At 42.6% G+C, this 21,828-nt stretch overlaps 1 protein-coding gene across 1 annotated transcript in view; it reads left to right on the plus strand.

Annotated features, from left to right (window-relative positions):
* Nucleotides 1–21,828, plus strand: part of ALG14 (ALG14 UDP-N-acetylglucosaminyltransferase subunit) — a 99,453-nt gene that overhangs the window by 26,039 nt on the left and 51,586 nt on the right. Inside the window, exon 3 of the mRNA XM_029948367.1 lies at nt 15,871–16,002. Within this exon, the coding sequence (XP_029804227.1) occupies nt 15,871–16,002 (132 nt within the window). The remainder of the gene's footprint in view (nt 1–15,870; nt 16,003–21,828) is intronic.

A 21,828-nucleotide genomic window follows, 5' to 3' on the forward strand; every position in this document is an offset into this window, starting at 1 on the left:
GGATTGGGAATTCTGACAAAGAGGAAAAAAATCGCAGTTGTTTCAAAGTCCTTAAAGAAGATGGGGATGCCTGGGAAACAAGTGTTTCAAAAGGAAGGGATGGTCTCTGGAGAAGCCATAGCGTGGAGCATTCCTGGATGTTGGGGAAACAGCAGAGTACTGATGGCTGGAGGGGACCAGAGGAGGGAGGCTCTAGAGAGGAGACGGGAGGGTGGTGCCGGCCAGAGACACAGGGCCTCATCAGCCACTGTGAGGACTTCCTGTCTTACCCTGCGAGAAATGGGGAGCGGCTTTAAACAGCTCACTCTGGTTGCTGAGCTACGGGATAGACCAGGGCAAAGGGTGAAAGCAAGGAGACCTCTGAGAAGACGGTTGAAGCAGGACACACATGACGTGATGTGGCTGGGACCGGCAGGGATAGGGAAATGGTTGGACTCTGGGCATTTGTTTAAAAATAGAGCTAATAGAATTTCCTGACAGATTAGATATAAAGAAAGAAATGTGAAGAAAAGAGAGAAATCAAGCGGAACTACAAAGTTTTTGGTCTGAGCAATTTTAAGAATAGAGTTGCTCCCACTGACCTAGGGAACTCAGCAGGTGGAGCGTCCCTGTGCGTCAGTGTCTTTTTAAATAACATTTCGTACCTCCTAAATGAATGAGTCAACAGCCTCTGCCTCGAGAAACCTACATGTGCCCTGAGAGTCAGAGGGACTGCACAGGCCCTCCCTGCGCTGAAGCAAAACCATTTCCTGAGTCCTGCACCCTTGCACTCTCTCTCCCTTTTTTTCTCTTTTCTCTCCTCTCTCCCAACCAAAAAGGTCCTTCTTCAGGCTTTAAAAATGGTCCCCGAGAGCTCTTCCAGGTGTTGAAAGACTTCCATCATTGTGACGTGCTGCCTCCTCAGCCATGCCGCTGTCATCCCCTCCTGCTCCCACCAGGTGGCAGTGCACCGCTGAACATGAGAGGTGGCGCCCCGCTTCACCGCTCCGTGGAGGCCGTCGGGCTGATCTCCCCAATGGCCGCCAGAGTGAACATTTCTAGGATATGTTACAGACTAATCCGCGTGGGGAGGATGACGAGAGGTGGTCTCATTTCTTTTTTAGAAACATATTCTTGCTACAGATGATTTTCCTCTCCTGGGTTGAAAAGGCTTTGTATGGCTTTAGAGCAGTCTCTTCCCCTGGAGAGTGTTTCATTTAGAGATTTGACTCAGCAAGCGCCTTGCTGAGGTTGCAGTACCGGCATTTGTGTTATAGGCTCTTCTCTGTTTGAGATGGGCGGAAGCTGTGCCTTCCCCAAAGTAAAGTCCTTCTTGAAAATCGGAAGTAGATTGATTGGTTAGTTTCTTTTTGCAAAATTTGGACCAAGTTTTACAAGGAACACAGATAAGGAAAGGAAGTGCCATTTTGCCTCAGAAAATGTTTTATGCAGTTGGAGAGGCATACGCACAAATACTGGAAACCTTCAGAATTGATTAACAAATTGTCACTGGATAGTGCTAGTTAATGAATAAAAGTATCACTAGGCAGTGCTACCTCTGGAGGCTAGAATACAGATTAGGGCTGAAAAGAGGCCTCTTGGTTGAAACCTGATTATAGACCAGTTAGACCCTCTACCCTATCATGATAGAAAACCCAACATTTACCCCTGGAGAGGTTGAACTAAAAAGGCTTTGGCTCTGGGGACACCCAGTCAAATTGTGGGTGGGGTAGGGCACTGCCCTGGGAACAGAGGGTGTGTGGAGAGTGAATAACCAATTCCTCCTGTCCCCCCAGTGCGCACCCCTAGGTCTCCTTTCTGATAAGCTCCCAGAATGCTACCGTTATTTCCCCAGGCACAAGCTTGAAGATTGGATTTGAGAAAACTGATTTTCCCGGGAGAGCAGAACTATGGGTTCTGATACTTGGCATTTTCCTCAATGAAATGGTCAAGTCCTACCTATTTTAATCCTCCTGACAACCCCACCCAGGACATAGGGGTTCCAGTCTGCCTTTTAATGCCTCATTCTTCAGTATGAACCAGGGCTTCTCAGCCTTGACCTTATTGGTATTTGGCGGTCAGGTAGACCCTGTGGACGAGGCTGTCCTCTGCATTGTGGGATGTTAAGCAGCATCCCTGGCCTCAACCACTAGATGCCAGTAGACACCTGCTTCCTAGTCTCTCCTCCCCCAGCGCCTCAAGTCTTGCCGACCAGACCTTGCTTGAATGTCCCTGGGAGAGAAATCCACCCCCATCTTGAGAATCACTGGCTTAAACCGGCATCCACAATTACAGACATTGGAGGGAACTTCAACATAAGAAGAAGCAACTGGGGAAGGAACTTTGAGAAAAGGAATCAGAGGAAAGGGCAAATCATGAGCCAGGGGCAGGGGAAGGACTTAAAGGAAAACAGTATCTGCGGGAAATGAATGGACATTGTATCTTTAAATAAAGAATATCTATTGTTGTTTTTTAAAAAAAAAACCTCATAGTGCTAGAAAGATCCTTGGCTATTAAAATTTTGATTGTAGGAATTAAAAAACTATTGGGAGATTATATTGAAGAAGTCTGGTATAAAGCAGAACACAAATATAAAACCAACAGAGAAAAGAAAATTAGACAATCAAACTGGATGTTGAAGGGCTACTATCTGGAAAGAACAAGAACACAGGCAGAATTTTCATTTATATAAAAAAAAAATCACCTAAGAAACATGCTTATAGCTAAAAGGACGTGACCTTCAAACTGAAGGGCTATCCCAGCGCAGTAAAACTCTCGTCACGTAAGATACAGCATCATGCAGTTTCAGAACTAAGGATAAAGAGAAGATTCCAAAAACTTCGAAAAAGCAAAGGAAAAGTAGGTACATGGGGGTACAAGTGGCATTCAGAATGGTGATTAGAGCAAGCCTCATACCAACTCCCATATGACCTTCACAGAGAGTGTGCTCACCCAAAACCATGGGGACCCAAGAAGGAGGAAGACTGTGGTCCTGAATTCTGGGTTCCAGCCCAGAGAAGAAGGGAAGGAAGTGTTCAGGATGGCAGTGAAGGCAGCTCCCATGTGAAGACCGCCACACACCGCGGGCCCAACGGGCTACCGGCTGGGAGTTGGAAGTGGAACAGGGGGATGAAGTCTCCCGAAACGTTGCTGCCGAGAAGGCAGTAGCAAGGATGGATTACCTCAGGTATCTGACCAAACTGAGAGTCTCAGAAGTTTAAAAACTGTGTGTGTGTGTGTGTGTGTGTGTGTGTGCGCGTGCACGCGCACGCACTTACATGTACATACAAATACGTGTGTATGTGTATACACACACATCACACACATATATATTTTATTATATAGCTTTGATTTAAAAAAAAATGTAAGTACTTTGAATACAGGAAAAGGAGAGCTCTCGGGGCTAGGAAATTGGAAAACGCAGGATGCAGTCAGACAAATGGCAGGTGTGTTTTTGAACCATGACGGGAGATTGGGAAAGAAGTTGGTTAAATTAAAAGATAAAAAATTGGTTCAGTTTTAGAAACCTGAGATCATGTTAGAATGCTTTCAGTTACAGAAAGGATTTAAGTGACCCAGTATTTTTTTAAGATTGTACAGAGGGTAGAGGGATCATCTCTCAGTTGTGAATAATAGTTGATTTTTGCTTTTGTCTTTGAACAGCTTTCTGTATTTTCTAAGGTTACAATTAGAAAACAATGAAAGTTATGTTTTGAAACAAACTAAGAAGTGATAAAAAGCACCAGTGGAAATAATAATCTATGCATAGGAAATATTTATTTTCTAAAGAACCCAAACACATAAGGACCAGTTTTTGGGGACTGGTATACTTGTATTTTGGAAACACAGTAGTTTTCTGTTACTTTAATAAATAGAGATCTCTTGGTTTGTATCTCTTACTCCGTATATGTGTATAACTCAGCGGCAGTTTGGTGGTTGTGGGCTTTATCAGGCGTGACCTCTGAAATTTAACATGGCATGCTTCCATTCAACAGCACCTACTATCTTCCACAAGGTGGGGCGCTAACTTCACACAGTGGGCTGAGGCTGGCTATAATTTACTGAAACCTCTAAATCGAATGTGTTTGCTAACTCTCACAATTCCCAAGCGATTCTGAAAGAAATAACGTTTGTAAATTACATAGTTGCAATTGTGGGGTTTCATTTCAGTTTGTAAATTCCGTTACACTCATGGTATACATTTTTAGAGTGTGACTAATCTATATGAGCTCTTTTTCTCTTTATAGTAGACCTTGACTGCCTTCCATTATAGGTATAGATAAAGAATACGTCTAATTTGGTGAAGGCCATTCTAAATGAGTGAAATATCAAAATAAAATGTTTGTAGTTTATTGCAAACAGAGATCCTGATGTGGCTATTTCAGTGAATAGATGAATATTTTCAAAACAGTGTCAGGTAGATGTACACTTGGTTCTGACATATTTTAAATAGCTTAGTCTCTCAAATTCCTTTCTAAATCTTCATTATCCCATTCTCCATCTCTACAACAAAGGCGGGTCAGGTTAAACTATCTCTGCATCAGATTCTGAGTTGATGAAATTGAAGAAACTATGAATAACATATTGCAGTGGTTTCGACTTCCTGGTAATGCGTCCAGAATGCCTGTGCCGCTGCATTTGTGTGAGGCTCTCACAACATGCAGAGCCAGTATGGTGCTGCTCTTCTCCATTTTGAAGCAAATTAGAGACATTCTAATAACCAATGTTTGAATTTAAACATTTACATAAGGCATAATTTTTTTAAATGTATACTTACATTATGGTCCCGAGCATACAATAATTTGTTGTCATTGTTGTCACAAAATCAGGATGTGGCCTCTCTCCCTTTGCCCTTCCTTTTGCACAAATGGAGGTTCTTTTGTGCCTTTTAGCCATTAGGCACCAGGAAGTAATTATGGAGCTGGTTGTTAGAACCATGCCAGGCGTAACATAATTGCAGTCAGGCAGCTAGTGAGGCTGACCATTGTGCTTTAGGTTTCAGGATTGACCAAAAGGCAGAGCATGGGCAGGAAGTGAAAGTGATGAGCTCAGAGGCACGTCTTCTTGTCCATCAAGGACACGATAGATGCTCAGTTGGTGGCAGCTGCTGAGGAAGTACCATGACGTGACCTATGGGGGAAGAAAGAGCCAGGGGTTCCAGACTGGGCCCTGCTGGTACCAGCTCTGCCCCCTCGGGTGAGGTAGCTTCTCCTGACCGCCTTCTCTCACTGTGAAGTGGAGGCTTGGATGAGATCAGGGATCCTCAGAAAGCCACCGTGATCCCCACAACTGGCTCTCCAGCCTGACTTACGAATGACCAATGAGGCTGCTGCTCCAGGCCAGGCCACTCTAGACCCTCCGGTGCCTGCGCAGGACCTGCAGTTCTGAGTGCTGCCCTTCCCTAGATCCCAAGGCTGTCGTGCCCTCTGTACCTGCCAGGTCCACCCATTGCCCCAGTTGTAGGTGCAAACCCATCTGCCCCATTTCAGCCTAAAAGTTATCTGTGATATCTCCTAACATTGATACATTTTATTCTGAGTGTTTTACTGACTCATAAAAGTATGCGCAAAACCAGACCATAATGAATAATGATATGCTCTCAGCCTGTTTCCCCATTCACCACTCACCCCACCTAAAAATCTGAGTCCCCCCAAACTCTCCAGCCTCCCTGAGTCCCTCCTTCCCACCACTGACCCTCTCCATTCCTTCGCCTGCATGCTGCAAGTATCCTTTAGGTCTTAGACATCATTTTTCCGATGTATTTCAAGGATCTGCTAAATGATTTTCCATGTCTGGGGGAGCCCCACCCCTTCTGCCGGAAGGGGTCCTGAATCCAATGAGATCACATTGCTCTCATCCTCCTCCAGGGGCTCCGCATTGCCTGTAGCTCTGTGTACGTGCCCCCTGGCGGTGTGGCTTTGAAGGCTCCGCCTCCCTCCCTCCCTCCACTTCCTACTGCTCCCTGCTGTGCTCCTTGTGTACCAAACACAGTTCCCCAAATTCCATGCAATTTCATGTGTCACTGCTCGGAACGTGTCTGGAAGACCGTTTTCCCCCCTCTGCTATGCCTGGTAAACTTCATATTATGCCAAGAAGTCAGATTAAGTATCTCTCCATAAAGCCCGTTTAGCTTCTCAAAGTATAGCGCATCATTTCTTACTTGGTGTTAACATTATATTTTATAACGGTATCTCCTGTTGTATTACGCTCTTTGATTGCAATTGCTAGTTTTTCTCTGTTGCTCAGTCATATTCTACTGAAGCCTTATGAATGTCTGCCTCACCCTTGTGTTTCCAGCCCGTTCCTGTCACCTGGTGCGTGAGCATTCAATGAATGAAATGAAAAACACAACACTGGAATTCAGTGTTCATCTATGAGATTGATACATTCTCTTTAAAAAAAAGGAAAACAGTCTTACAGTCCTATTTTACTTATTAATTATTTTAGTGTTTATTTTTTAGAGACACAGACAGAGCAAGAGTCGGGGCGGGGGGCAGAAAAATAGGGAGACACAGAATCTGAAGCAGATTCCAGGCTCTGAGCTATCATTGGAGAGCCTGATGCAGGGTTTGAACTCATGAACTGTGAGATTGTGACCTGAGCCAAAGTTGGAACGCTTAACTGACTGAGCCACCCAGGGGCCCACTCCTTCTATTTTTAATTTTTTAAACATTCATATCATGTTAAAGCTAAAACGAAGAGTGTTTGAGTTGCAAGTGACATAAAACTGAACTCGAAACTGACTTGAACACTAAGGGGAGTTTGTTTACTTACAAAGGGGAAAAATTCAGTCTTATTTGTGGTGAGACTTGGTTCAGGTGCCTGGTGGTTTCACCAGCGACAGTCAGTGTCTCTGCTGTCTTCTGCAGTGTCCCCTCCCTCGGGCTCATCGCAGTGCTGGCTCCAGCCGCTGTGCCCTCCCCTCAGGGTGGCAAAACCCAGTAGTACCTCCTGGCTTCCTCTCTTTGCACCAGCCTGTGCAGGAAAGAGGGTCTCTCACAACATGTTGAAGACAGAGAGGAAACTTCTTTTTCCCAGAAACCCCAGCAAATGTCCTAATGTCTCCAGTCTCATGGTTGTCAGCTGGGTCAGCTCCATTTTTCAGTCAGTCATTGCGGCCATGTTGCGTCAGCCATTCCAGGCCTCTCTCAGTACTAGAGGTTTGGGGTGAAGGAGGCGGGCTGAAATCCCATCAAACCTGTACCTGAGAATGTGAGAGGAGTGAGCTGCCCGAAAGAAAATTGGTTATTGTTGGCAAAAGAGGGGGCAATAAGAGGTTGGGAAGAGGACAACTAATATTCATTATAAAGGACATGAGAAATTGGGTGGCCCGAGTCCCATAATTGTTTAAGAGCACATGGCTTTTTATTTCCCTGCAGCCCTGACCTCCAGGTGTGGAAGGCTTCTCAAGGTGCAGTGAGGAGTGGCTGGAGGCCATGGGGCAGGCAGAGAGCAGCAGCCTTGCTTGTCTTTGAGGAGTTAGACTTGAGAGCGAGTTGAGACACATGGTGGCTAGGGGAGGCTTCCTGGTCTTGCAGGCTCCTGTGAGAGACTGAGGTCTAGGGAAGTTGACTCACCCAGAGTGACCCCTGGTTATCAGCAAGACCCAGTCTGGAACCCATGGCTCCTTTGCTCCTTCCTCAGCAACTACCATGTACTTTAAGGACATGCACATAAGAGCATTTTTGTGTGTATAGTAAATTATGGTCATCTTGATTTCAGAATGATGGAACCATCCAACATAGTTTTCTCTTACTATGTACATTATACTTTGCATTATTAAGAAAACAGTTATGAAAGAAAGCTGAAACCATTTTTGGTTGAGTGAAATTTTACCATTTTAGTTTTGTCCTGTTTCCAAGATTCTGCAATAGTGTGGCATTCATTAAATAATAAACATATTGTACATTTCAGTGTGTGGTAACAGCAGAGAATGACTTCATAGACCACTTAATCTGCTCTGTTGTGGTTTATGATGCCATCTGGATTTCTTGGTGGAATTATTTCCATCTAAATCACTATAAACTTCTATTTAGGTTGTCACAGATCTAAAGCCAGATATGTTTGTGGGTTTCAGCAATGATGTAATTCTGGAAGATACTTTGAAAGTTACAAGTTGTCATATACTATTAGCATTTAACTCAGTGTTTCACATAATTTCAAACTAGAGACAGAAAAAAATCCATTTCTCTACTTTATTATTATTTCTTTTTGGTAAGCATTCTCCCTTTCTTGTCTGTCTTGCCACTCTATGTCTAGTTAGGCGTCAGTCAGCATGTGTGGGAAACTGGGAGGCTCCATGAGTTTACACAGTACTATCCACCCGGCCCCTGCCCCTTTTAATTAGGACACTTAGAAAGATGGATGGAAAGGATGTTTCACTAACTAATATGCATCTCCTTCTAAGACATGGTGCAGAGAGAGTACGGGAGAGAGAGAGCCTTACTTCTTTGTCTTTTATATTACTGCCAGTTGTGTGAAAGAGACTGGATCATGTTGCAAGATATGCACACGCTGCTGGATATACACATGAACTTCACAGAAAGAAAGGACTCAAGGGGCGCCCGGGTGGCTCAGTCAGTTAAGCATTTGACTCTGGATTTCGACTCAGGTCATGATCTAGCATTTCATGAGTTTGAGCCCCACGTTGGGCTCTGCGCTTGACAGTGCATGGAGGCTGCGTGGGATTCTCTCACTCCCTCTCTTTCTGCGCCGCCCCTGCTCACATTCTCTCTTTGTCTCTCAAAATAAATAAACATTGAAAGAAAAGTACTCAAGTAGAATATACTTTCTATGTAACCCAGGTGGCCACCAGGCTGGAGCAATAGCAAAACAACAGGGCTTGCTAAGGTTCGACAAAAACTCTGAGGATTTCTAAGGCCTTATATTTTTATTGTGTGTGTGTGTGTGTTTTACCAAAAAGGCTTAGAGGCCGGTGAGGGAGACATTGGTAACCGCGGAGGGTGGGGTTGGTATGCCAAACCTTCAGGGCAGAACAGGGTATGAAGGAGAAGGTGGCTGGAGGTGGCAGGGAGCTCAGTCCCCACAGAGCCAGGGAAGGAGGCAAGCTCTATGGGTGGGAGGCTGTAGATATACAGGGTAGGTGAGTTGAAGAACAGAGAAGTAAAAGAAAGTGGGTCAGTATGGGTAGCTGGCTATATATAGAAACACCAGAAGGCAGAGAACACAGCTCCATAGGAAGTTGGCTCAGCTCATTATGTCCTGGGGAAGGCAGGCTCCTCAGATCTGAGGTGCAGAGATCAAAAAAGAGCCTTTAGAAGGGTGAGTCAGCCGCATATTTCAGGACACATGAAAGACCTGTTCTACCACTTGCTGGCAGTGACATCTTGGGAGAATTCAGGTCTCTTGCAATCCTGAGATGCTTTAAGGTAGAAACTCAGCATCTTCTCCAGCATCGACCACAGATAGGACTTCTAGAAACTGTAGTGAGAGTCGCTTATCTGTTCAGCAGGTGATGACTGAGCACCCATGGCATGTGAAACCCTTTTCTGCACGGTGGGGTTCCAGCAGTGTGCACCCATGATGTGTGAAACCCCATTCTGCACACTGGGGTTCTGGCAGTGAGCAGGATGAAATCCTTTCTTCTCATGGAACTTATGTTCTGAAGAGAAAGGCAGACACCAAACACACAAGCAAGTTAATTGGAAGTATGAGTAATTGCTGTGAAGATGGTGAAATAAGACAGTGTGGTGGAGGGTGACCTTGTATCGGGGGAGGGTTGAGTGGGGAGCCTGCCTCCTCTCTGAGGAGGTAATGTTCAAGAAAGACCTGGATTGGTCCAATCTGGGGGTGTGGTAGACCACTCAGAACGAATTGAAAAGGTCCCAGGAAGGAATGTGTTTGATGCATTCACACAACAGAAAGAAGGCTGGTGTGGTTGGTGAGTGAACAAGGAACCATTATATAGATATGGCAGCCCAGGTTACATAGGACGTCGGAGACAGTTGTCAGAAATTTGGATTTTATCCCGAGTGCGTTGGCAAGCCTTTGGAGGGTTTTAAGCAGGGGAATGAAAGGAAAGATTGGCTATACATTGTGATCTCTGGTGATTCTGTAGAGAATAAAGTGTAGAGGAGCCAGAGGAGAGTTAGAGATGAGTTGAGAGGCTGTTGTAGTCATGGTGAGAGATGGTGAGACTTTGGATCAGGAATAGCAGGGACATGGGAATAAGTAGCTGGATACGGAATGTGTGTAGAGGTTTTAGAAGAAGGAAACTCGGGAGCAGGTGCTCCCACCCTCTGTCCCTGCTAACACCAATATATATCTTCATGATCTTCATATATAACCAGGAAATTATTTATGATGGATTCTGCTGTTTGTTTGTCGATTTCTGGCTTGGGAATGCGGAATAGCATGTTTTGGTGGTGAATATTGATAGTTCTTTTGAGTCATCATAGAAAAGCCTGGTGAATAGGGGAACACTTAAGTATGGGTTTCATGGCCACTGTGGAATGGGTTCAGAGCCAGTTTAATATCCAACAATGTCTTTCAAGGGAATAACTTTTCTTGGGTCCAGGATCCAGGGAAGACTGACCTTCTTGTGTTGTGTGGCCTCTCCTGAACTACATATTGGGTCTAGGGGGGAGGGGGAGGGGTGGTAAAATGATGGATGAGGCTTCCTTTGTGTCCTGCATCCCATTAGTAGGACATAAAAGAAGGCCCGGGACATTTCCCTCAAGGCAGAGGTACAGACTAACAAAAACAATATGTCTGTGAAGATGCCTTCATTTGGGTTTCTCCAGATGCCCTAATCCCTGGGAATGTCTGGCCAAAGGTCACAGCCAGGCCTGAATTGGAGCCGTCTGAAGCTCCATCCCACTCTTTTGTCTTCAGAGGAACTTCTGTTAAAACCAAAATACAAGCCTTCTATTAATAATTTTTCCTTGTTGACTTCTGTATGTATTTGATTATTTTATATGTAAAGTAATAAAAAAAAAACACCCCTCAAGATTCTGCCATGGTCTAGCCCTTAGTATTTCCTTTAGGCAGCATAGGGCATCAAATACCCCAGCACCAGTTTCTGCATCTCAAGCATAGTTCATCTGAGAGTCCAGTTCTTATCAAGATGGCCCCACGTTCCCATCCACTGGAATACTCACCTGTGTAGAAGGTACAATACAGAAACTGCAGGCATAGAACTTTTTAAGCAGTTTTAGATTCAGAATAGGATGCTGTTCTTGTCTAGCCTTGCAAGCTCCCTTCCCTTTTATGCTCCGACCTCAAAGCCTCGGGGACACTCATGTCTCATGGTCTGCTTCAAGACATTTCTTGAGGCCCTTGTGAGTGGTCCGTTTCACAGAGACCAACCTAGGCTCTCTACCTAGGACACATTGTTAGGGAAGAGGGCATTAGTCTTTGGTTCATTCTCATTCTCTCTCCTGTTTCCCCAAGCCCTTAGAACTTGGTGCCTCCTGCCTCTGGCTCTTTGTAAACTCCTAGTCCCCTGCTTTGCTCCGGTTTTTTTTCTAGCCCCAGGAATTCCATTCAGTTCGATCCATTTACTGAGTGCCGCCTGCAAATAAGGCCCTAAAGGTGCTCTTGGAAATCCCCATCTTTGTGCCCTTTTATATCCTCCGTCTAAATACACTTCAGCTAGGTGACAAAGAGATTGGATTAATTTCTATTAACATGCAATAAATAACTGAATCACTCATTCAATAAATACTGAGCATCAGCTGTAAACTAGGCACTCTTAACAAGCACTGAGGTTGCAGTGATTACATTACTCTAACTGGGAAGACAGGAGTGAGTAAGTATATAATATGCCAGTAGAGTGAGTGGAGTAACTTTAAAACATAGGGGCATCTGGGTGACTCATTTGTTTAAGCCCCTGACTCTTGATTTCAGGTCAGGTCATGATCTCATGGTTAGTGAGGTGGAGCCCTGTGTCAGGCTCCACGCTGAAGTGGAGCCTGCTTAGGATTCTCTCTCTCTCTCTCTCTCTCTCTCTCTCTCTCTCTCTCTCTCCCTCTCCTCTCTGCCCCTCCCTCTCTCTCAAAAACAAAAAACAAAAAACCAACAACAACAACAAAACCCAAAAAAACAAAAGCAAAAACAAAAACATAGAGCAAGCCCGTTGGTGGCAAAAGGAAGGGTATGTGTCCACTCGGGAGTGGGCGTATCTTAGAAAGGTTAGTCAGGGAAGGTGCCTCTAAGGAGAACTGACCCGCTATTTTACGGGAATGAGAGACTTGGATTTAGAGAGAAGTCTTTCTGGTTGGATTTCCAGTTACCTGAACTTGTTATCGAAAAAATAACATAGGAAAGCTTTGGATGGGATCTGGAGCTGGAGGGCCTCTCCAGGAGAGAGCTCCAGGCTGGACAGCAGCACCCTGCAGACTCTCCTGTCCCTGCCAGTCAGGGTCATGGTTCTGATCCCTTGTCTAGCTCCTTATCACTGCCCTTCCTTGAGTTCGTCATCACCTGATTTCCTGTCTATCTCACTGACAGAACTTTCAGCTCAGCTTTCTTCCCAGCTCCCACTTACACTCTTATCCTTAATGGCAGTGCCGTCTCCCATCTCGTTGCCTCCCGCTGTTGTGAATAAATCCCCCCCCCCCCCCCGTGACTTGGAAGAACCTACTCATTGTCCTGCCCTGTGGGTTACTATATAGTTTATCATTTCAGCTGGGACACTTCTGAGAGCAGAAGGGGCGCTGTTAATAACTGTACTGGGCCTGTCCTCTGCAGACTGGGTGATTGGCCACTGTAGGAGTGTGTGCTCACTGGCCCTGTTAGCTCCAGCCCCAAGTGGGTCTGGGACCCCACTCCCCAGCCTCACGTCTCCTCAAGAGGCTGAGGTCAGGCTTCTTGCATGCGCGTCCAGAAGCAGAGGCCATCACTCTCTGGTCACTAGCCTTGTTTTTCATCCTTGGGCCTGTTTTTCTAGTTTCCATCTTGGAAGTCCCTCAGTCTTCACCCCAAACATCCCACTAATAGTTTCTGTTCCTCCTCTGAGAATGGGACGGGACTTCCTAAACCCATCTTCTCTGCTGCTTCAGGCTGCTTTCCGTGTCCTGGTCTGAGACCGCTGTCTTCTGGCCCAGACACCCTTGCAAAACTCCTCCCTACCAGGCCTGTGTGTTTGCCGCTCTGGAGCATGGATGGTATCTGAGGAGTTGAGCTTCTAGAGCCAGAGTCGCACGCTTCCAGCCCCTCAAGACAGTAAAAATACCCAGAAATATTGTGCCTTGCTTCTTTACAAAGTTATATGCTCGCAGCTTTAAGAGATCCAAGGGATATGATAAAACACCCATGCATATTTGAAGAAATTTTTACAGATACTGAGACCAGACCTCAAAATGGGAAAGTAGCATCCAAAAAACCTTTAGAATAAGACCCTACTGGATTATTTTTGCCATAATAACAATGGCATCTTATTGGATTCAAATGTATTTTGCAGTACAAGTTCCACAATCCCATAACTGAATTCCCAAAAAGTTCTGAAAACTAAGGGGGAAAATTTGAAGTTTGTCACACCTTTGGCAGCAAAACCTGATTTGAATTGGCCTGAGGCTTATATAGCCTTTATTTATCCTACTTAGTGTGAATATTCATGTTTTGCTGCTGAAATACTAATATGTTTGTTTACTTCCCCAAACTTCCAAGGATGCTCCATATTACCTGTTAAAAATACTTCTGACCCAAAAGCTTTCTGATAAGGGATTTTGGCTCATAGTATTATTTTGCCAGTAATGTGTTTTCCAATTAGTAATCACCAATCAGGCAAGCCCAGACGTCAAAGAAAGTATCTCACAAGTTTGTCCCCACTCGGTTATTTACTGCTCCTTGTTTGGTCTGTAGTTTGGGAAGTATTCAGTATTATTTTCTAGTTCAACATTTAGCACTTTAATCCTTTAGAAGGAAAAACAATGTTGATTTAATAAATGATGAATAAATAAAAATAGTGAATAATATATTGAACCCAGATCTCTCCTTCTCCACTGGTGTAACATGGAAAGAGGAGGAAATAGTCTTTACAGTCACATGTGAAACCAAGTGGTTTCGTGTGCAGTACATTTTCATTTTGTGCAGGTATATAGGAGCTACACTCGTGCCTTCCTGAAGCACGGCAGAAGCCTCCAGACACAATTTCATACCTTTTTCTAAACATACAGTCTTAGGACCAGTAATTGTATGTCTTCCACTAGTTTAGAAAAAGCCTTTTCTATTCTTTTCTCAATGAGTATATTGTACCTCAAAGCTGATACGGGGATGGGGAAAAGAATGTATTAAATACCTAGATTTTTACTGTCTGATTTAACCTGTGTGGTATCCAGGCTCCAAGAAGCCCCCAGCGATTCAAGCCCTTGTGCAGTCTTTTTCATCAGAAATAGGGTTGACCCTTGTAACCAACCAGTAGGACTTAGTGCAAATGACAAAAAGTGACTTCTGAGGTTAGGTCATAAAAGACATTGTGGTTTCTGCCTTTCCCTCTCTTGTATCACGTGCTTTTGGGAAGCCAGCTGCTATGTAATGAGAATACCCAAGTAGCCCCGTGGAAAGTCCATGTAGCGGAGAAGTAAGATCTTCTGCTCAAAACCGGCACTAAGTTGCCGGCCATGTGAGTGAGTCACCTTAGAAGTGTTCCCTCAGCCCCAGTCAAGCCTTCAGATGACTGCAGCCCCAGCCCACAGTTTGACTTCAGTTTCATGAGAGATTCTAAGCCCTACTAACCCTGCTAAGCCGCTTCTGGATTCCTGGCCCCCAAAAAGTTGGGAAACAAAAAATATTTGTTGTTTTAAGCTCCTGCATTGGGGGTATTCTGTTTCATAGCAAAAGATAACAAGTATGCCAAAAACTTTGATTCAAGGAAGAAATATTGATTTCTCTTGTTATGAAAGTAACAATACATGGTTGTTGCAAATATTAAATGTGCACATATGTGACTTGGAAAATAAAAATATCCCATAGTATCACCCTCTTCGCAGTTTATGGTGAATAGTTCCAGATTTTCTCCAAGCAGATACTCATCTGTGTACATCTGTGTATACCAACACACATGTGTTGTGATTTGTTAGTACACATATTAAACATACTGGCCTGCCACTTGTATATTCTTTTTAACAATTTACCTTGGTACATCTTCCATGTAAGCTCATATAAATATGGCATTTGTTAAGTTATCTTCATATATTTTGTTGTGTGGATTTCTCGATTTCCTAAAGAGAAGGATATTTGGGCTGTTTCTAATTTTCACAAACATAGTTCATGATACAGTGAATAAGCATGTAGGTATATCTATGGGATATATTTCTGGGAACAGAAATATGGATCAAAAATAAATCAACACATTAAAATTCTGATAGATATCTTCAAATTGCCCTCTCAAAAAGTTGTAAGCAAAAGTTGTACCAGGGAATGTAAATGTGTTTCACCCAGCACCCTCAAAAACACTGGGCAATTGTCTTTGACAATTGGGAAAGTAAAAAATGATTTATTGCATTCTTTTATGTTTAATTATTAACTGTCTTTTTGTGTTTATGGCTGTTTGAGTTTCTTCTGTTTGGGATTATCTGCCCATTTCCTTTGCCCATCTTGATATTAGATTAGATATTAGATATTGGTTTGTAAGAATAATTTGTGTATCAGCATGTTAATCTCTTTGTCTAAAACATATTTTGTGGAATTTATCCCAACTTAGTGTCAAAACTAACTTTAACATTTTAAATCATACTTAGGAACTTTTCTATCATAACCCAATGATGTGCATCATATAAAGCATGGAAAGGGCTTTGTGACTTAATTTAAAAGTAGTTAGAATGAAAATTTTATATAAAGCATGTCCTGTTTTTACAAGTGTTAACTGTTACTGTGTTTACCTTGGTTATCAAGGCCCAGTTGACTTGGAACTTTGCTCTTTCCGTCTAGTCTCCCGAATACTATATTCACCGCATCCCCAGAAGCCGTGAGGTTCAGCAGTCCTGGCCGTCCACGGTGCTCACCACTTTGTACTCCATGTGGCTCTCCTTTCCCCTGACTCACCGAGTGAAGCCAGATTTGGTATGTATGACCATCACTAAGGGGAGGGAAAGTCACTCCTGTGGGCCCTTCATTAGCTGTTTTCTTACACAGCTACCCTTTATCAGTATGCCAGATTCTATACTGGACCTCTTACAATCATATGCTAAAATTTATATGTAGTGCACTTTGCTGAAAGAGGTGAGAAATTTGTCTTCCCTTTCTAGCTGTAACTTGAACTCTAAATTTGCCCTCTTCCCCCCCTCCTCATGCGATAGCCCTAACAGAACAGTATCTGTAACCAGTTTGTCTTCCTACTCACCTTATGGTTCCTGAGCCAACATCATGTGCTTATCAGCCAGAGGAGAGCCAATTTTTTATTCCTTTTCAGTACTCTTCTTGTTTTCTGTCAAGACTGTGTTACCAGATATGGAATGCAGTGCACAGACTGTTACACACACCCGAGATTTTATAGGAGAATAATGTAGAAAATAGAAATCCAGAAAGTTAATTACTATGTTGTGTTCAAGCTTACTTTCTTTATCATCTTGAGTTCTCTGTGGTCTTTAGGATGAAGTTCTGTTATTAAATTCTAAATGCATTTTACTAGACCACAGGAGAATGGTGGATATGTTATCACAGGACTATACGCAGTTTTCATATAAAACTTTCATTCCCATTTTAAGACAGAATCCACTCATCAGCACAGCCTGAAAGGGAACTCTTCACTTGCCCTCCCCGTACACAAGTTCTGGTCCAGTGGTTATTCTCATGAGTAGTTGGAACAGAAGTGTGTCTAGCTTGACTTTGAACGATCCCTGAGTTTGGCCATTGCCTTTCATCAGCTGGATTGCAGTTAAGTCCCTTCTTTGGATGAGAATTTTAAAATCTGAATTTTCTACATGAGTTGTTTAGATTGTTTTTAAAAGATACAGTTTACAAACAGTGAGATGCACAGATCTTAAGTTTATAGGCTGACTGTGTCCCTTTCAAGAGATAGAACATCTCTCTCACCCCAGAAAATTTTTTCCCACTTCTTCCCAGTCAACCCCTGGCTCCCAGCAACCACTTCCTGATTTCTGTCACCATAGATTAACTTTGCTTATATTTATTTTTAAATTTTAGACAAAAGTTTAAAAAAAATTTAGACAAAAGTTTATTTCATAGTCTCCAGCCACATTTTCAGTGTGTAGAATTTAGATATTTCCCTAAGAAATGACCCAGAAAAGTTTATTTCTAAAATCAAAAGGCAGAATGGAAGGGAGAAAAGGTCTTAAGATTTTAAGCAGGAAATCTGGTGTTTATATTTATGAAATCACTAGAGGCGTGGCCACCATCACTGGCAAAGCTAGCTTGAGTGCAGTTTAGGACTCCAAAGGGTTAAGGCTCAGAAGGAAGGAGTCCCGTGATGGATGATGGCTGTCATGGACACAGAGGAGCTCTGGTGACTGCCTGGCCTGGCATTTGATACCCTTGTAGTGGGAATAGTAACCCGTGGGGCATTAGGACAGTTGTTCCCAGGCCACTTTGGCTTTCATTTCATTTTTGTCAGTTCCCTCCTGGGCCTCATTCTTTACCTTAAAATGAAAGGGTATACTAGATATCCTCTCAGTTTCCTTCTGAATTAGTCTAAGACTTTATGAGTGCTATAAATTTGCTTGTAAAAAGTGGAAGGAAAAAAACTATTATGATGTTTCTAAAGGAATAAGAGTAAAAGGGGGTCGGGGGATGTGAAGTACTTATTTCCATTCTTAGCTGAGTTTGAGCCTTACCCGATCAGCTGTCCTCATACAGTTGGCTTCACAGAATGTGTTTGCACTTAATGTATCCCCTTCACTTTACAGAGAAAAGTTAAGGGTCAAGAGGCCTTTCTTACAACATGGAGATCTGTCTGCATTTATCCTTGACTTTCTTATGACTTTTGTCACAAAGCACTATTCCTTTTTTATTTCTTAAAAAAAAAAAAAAAGTGAAAGAAAAAGCCACTCTTAGAAGGGATGCAGCCTCATACCTTAAATCACTGGAGTTGCCTGAGCGGCCAGGTGCCTTTCTGCTCTGCTTTAACCATATCGCTCCATTCAGCAGTCTCCACACCTCACTTTGCCATCTATAAAATATAAACACAGACACTTCCCTTGTTCTTCCAGAATGAGTGCTGAATAGTAGAACATTTTAATGTTTTTTAAATGGAAATTAAATCTGGAATACAATAGGTAATATTTATTAAGCACTTATATATATGCCTGATGTGGTACTAAGCGATTGCATTCATGCCTATGAGATAGGTGGTGCTGTTATTCTCATTTAATGTCTGGGGAAACTGAGGCAGGAAGTTACGTGGCATCTTTATTATTAAAAATCTGGGTCAAGGAGCATAGTAGTAGCAAAAATAACTTTTCATCAAATGAACTGAGATCTCTGGTCATTTCAATCACTTATTCTTTTCTGTTTACTTTTGTGATCTGGGAAGCAGCAAATAGAGTTAGCCAAATTTGGAATGCTTTATAATATGTTTGATTTGGAGATGAATCTATCCTCAAAGTGGAATTTTTAAAAGTATGCAGCAAGTACCTGCTGTGTGCTACTTTTCCAGTTGGTTATCTAATAGACATCTGAAACTTTTCTTAGCCCAGAATAGTAGATATTTTCTCCTCTTTCCCCATTTTAGTAAATTTGCTTGAGTCAGATCCCCAGGAGACATCTTTGATTCCTCTTTCCCACACCCTACTTCCCGTGTTCAGTAGCAAGCCCTGCCAGCCATGTCTTTGAAATTTATCACCCATCTATTTCAGTCCATCTTCACTGCCTCCATGGCGTCCATCCTGCATAGTCTCCTAACTTGTCTGCCTGTGGAAGGAAGTTCATGATCCTCCACAATTTTTCTTTACCACTTAGCAACCAGTGGAATTTTTAAAATGTAAATTAGATTGTTACTTCATGCCTAAAATCCTCCAGTGGTGCTCTAGAAGAGAATCTAAACTTAATATAGCCTTCGTGCTCCAGCCCTGACCTGCCTCTTCCACCTCTTCTCCTCTCTTCCCTTAGTTTATATGTGCCAGCCACACCTGCCCTTTTTTTTTTTTTTTTTAAACAAACCCAACTGATTCCTATCTCGGAGCCTTTGTACTTGCTGTTCCCTGTGCTTGTGACTCTTTACTCCTGACCTAAACGTGACTGGCTCCTTTTTATTCTGAGCTCAAGTATTACCTCCTCACAAAGGCCTGACTACTAGCACTTCTCCAGCCAGTGTCCTTATTCCTCGTCACGTTCTTACACTTTATTTTCTTCATAGTACTAATCCCAATAAAAAAATTCTCATTCCATGAGAAACTGTCCTTGTTTGTCCACTGTTAGAAAATGGTACCCTCTCAGTACATATCTTTGATAGATGTTCCAGTCACTGTGCTAGTTATTCAGGGTGCAAACATGAGTGAGACATGGGCCCTGCCCTCAAAAAGGTTACACTCTAACGGAGGAGACACATGCGAAAGTAATCACAATTCAGTGTACCAAGTGAAAATCGCCATGGGAGTAAGTCAGTGGTTGGTTCATTAACAAATATTTGTTGAGGACCTTCTCTGTGCCAGGATTTATACTGTGTGCAAGAGATATAAAAGTAAGCACAGTAAAGCAGTCTTGCTGTAGCTAGATGGTTGTAATGTGATAAATCCCCTCTGGGGAGTGGGGTAAGGCTTCTGAGGGGAGATGACATTTAAGCAAAGGTGGATAAGAGTTAGAGAAAAGAAAAATGTCATTTTAAGAAGAGTCAAGATTAGGGGCACCTGGCTGGCTCAGTCCATTAAGCAGTCCAACTTCAGCTCAGGTCATAATTTCACGGTTTGTGAGTTCAAGTCCTATATCAGGCCTGTTGCAGTCAGCACAGAGCCCAGTTTGGATCCTCTGTCTGTACCTCCTCTGCTCCCTCTCTCTCTCTCTCAAAAATAAATTAAAAACAAAAGGAAGGGTGAAGATTAAAAGTCAGCTGGGTAAGAGTCAATAATGTACATAAAATTGAAATCTTTAGACTATACCTTATAGTAATTGATATTTTACATATTTTATTCTTATTAGAAATTCATAGGTCCTGGAACTTAATTCAAGTAAAAAATAGTTATTTTTACAAGGCTTAATATTATAGGTACTTTTAAGATGGTATATTCATTTTTTTTCTTTAAAATCCTCGCAAACAAGGACACCCAGGCAGCTCAGTCAGCTAAGTGTCTAACTCTTGGTTTTGGCTCAGGTCATGATCTCATGGTTTGTGAGTTCAAGCCACATGTCGGGCTCTGTGCTGACAGTGCAAAGCCTGTTGGGATTCTTTCCCCCTCTCTCTGCTTCTCTCCTATTTGGGCTCAGTTGCTCCCTCTCTCTCAAAATAAATAAACTTAAAAAAAATTTAAAGTCCCCACAGACTTTTTTCACTGAAATCTAGTAATTAAATGAAATGACCTCTTAACCATTTTATTGGTTATCATTTTGATTCCTGAGAATGGATCCACCTAAAAGTCATATTTTTAAAATCTTTTATAAAAAGAACACTGAGCTTTTCTGATTTGTCTGGCACTTTTCTAAGTATTTTATATACATTAACTCACTTAATTTTCATAACAGTCTTCTCACATAATATTCTTTATGTTCATTCCATAGATGAGGAGCTCAAAGTCCAGAGAGGTGTAAGTAGCTAAGGTCACAAAGCTAATCTGTGTAACTTAAGTCCAGTTTTCTTAATGTACTACATTCTGCCAGAAATAGCTAACTTGCTCAATTCAAAACTAATGTTTTATTTTTAACATCTGTATTGCAGTAGGCACTGAAAGGGATTACTACAATAGAGCCTTTGTCCATGAGAAGCTTTATTTAGTTAGCTTCAAGGAAAATAGAGTAAAGAAATGATAGGTAAACATGCAAGAGAGAGCAATTCTATTGGAAAAAAAAAAAAAACAAAATCAGAAATTGTTCTCTCCCAGAGGATCAGCATGGGTCTCTGCCACAGGAGTCTCTGATGTGTGGGGTTTGAAACCTAGCTGTGTCTGAGATAAAACACAGGGGTTCTGTGCTGTCTGGCAGACAGACAGCTGAAAGACAAGGACCAGGGACACTAGAGAAACAATTGTTTGTGAGGGCTTCCTGAGGAGTGGTGGACATGAGCTCCCTGTTCTAGAGAGGAGAGAGCAGGGTGGAGCCGTTTTCACCCCTTGCTCACCAGCAGTGACCATCAGTGAGAGAAAAAGTGTGCCACCAAATGAAGACCCAAGCAACTTACACCTAGCCCTGCCCCACTGTACCCTGCAGTATCTCCACTAGAGCAAGCCCACCTGAGAATCAGAGCAGTAGACCCCTCTCCCAGACCAGCATAACCCCCCTGTATGTACCAAGTCTACCAATCATAGAGTGCTGCAAAGCTTCAGCTCTGAGGGAAATAGGATCTAGCTTCCTTTGGGTTTGTTTGTGTTTTGTTTTGTTTTTGGATACAGAAAGAGCAATTTCTTTATTTTTAAAATTATTCTTAATTTTTTATATGTTTCTTTCTATCAAGCTTCTCTTAACAAGCAAACCAAAACACATCTAGGATCTAGCTTCCTTCCTTCCTTCCTTCCTTCATTTATTTTTCACCTCCAAAATGATAAGACAGAGGAATCCAACCCAAAAGAACACCAAAAAAATGATGGCCAGAGATTTAATCAATGCAGATATAATAGGATGTCTGAAATAGAATTTAAAACAACAATTATAAGGATACTAGCTAGGCTTGAAAAAAGCATAAAAGATACTAGAGAATCCTTACAGCAGAAATAAGAGAACTAACATATAGTCAGGCCAAAATTAAAAATGCTATAACAGAGATGCAAATCCAAATGTATGCCATAA

The sequence above is a fragment of the Suricata suricatta genome, chromosome 8, assembly GCF_006229205.1.
Source record: "Suricata suricatta isolate VVHF042 chromosome 8, meerkat_22Aug2017_6uvM2_HiC, whole genome shotgun sequence".
Classification (NCBI taxonomy): Eukaryota; Metazoa; Chordata; class Mammalia; order Carnivora; family Herpestidae; genus Suricata; species Suricata suricatta.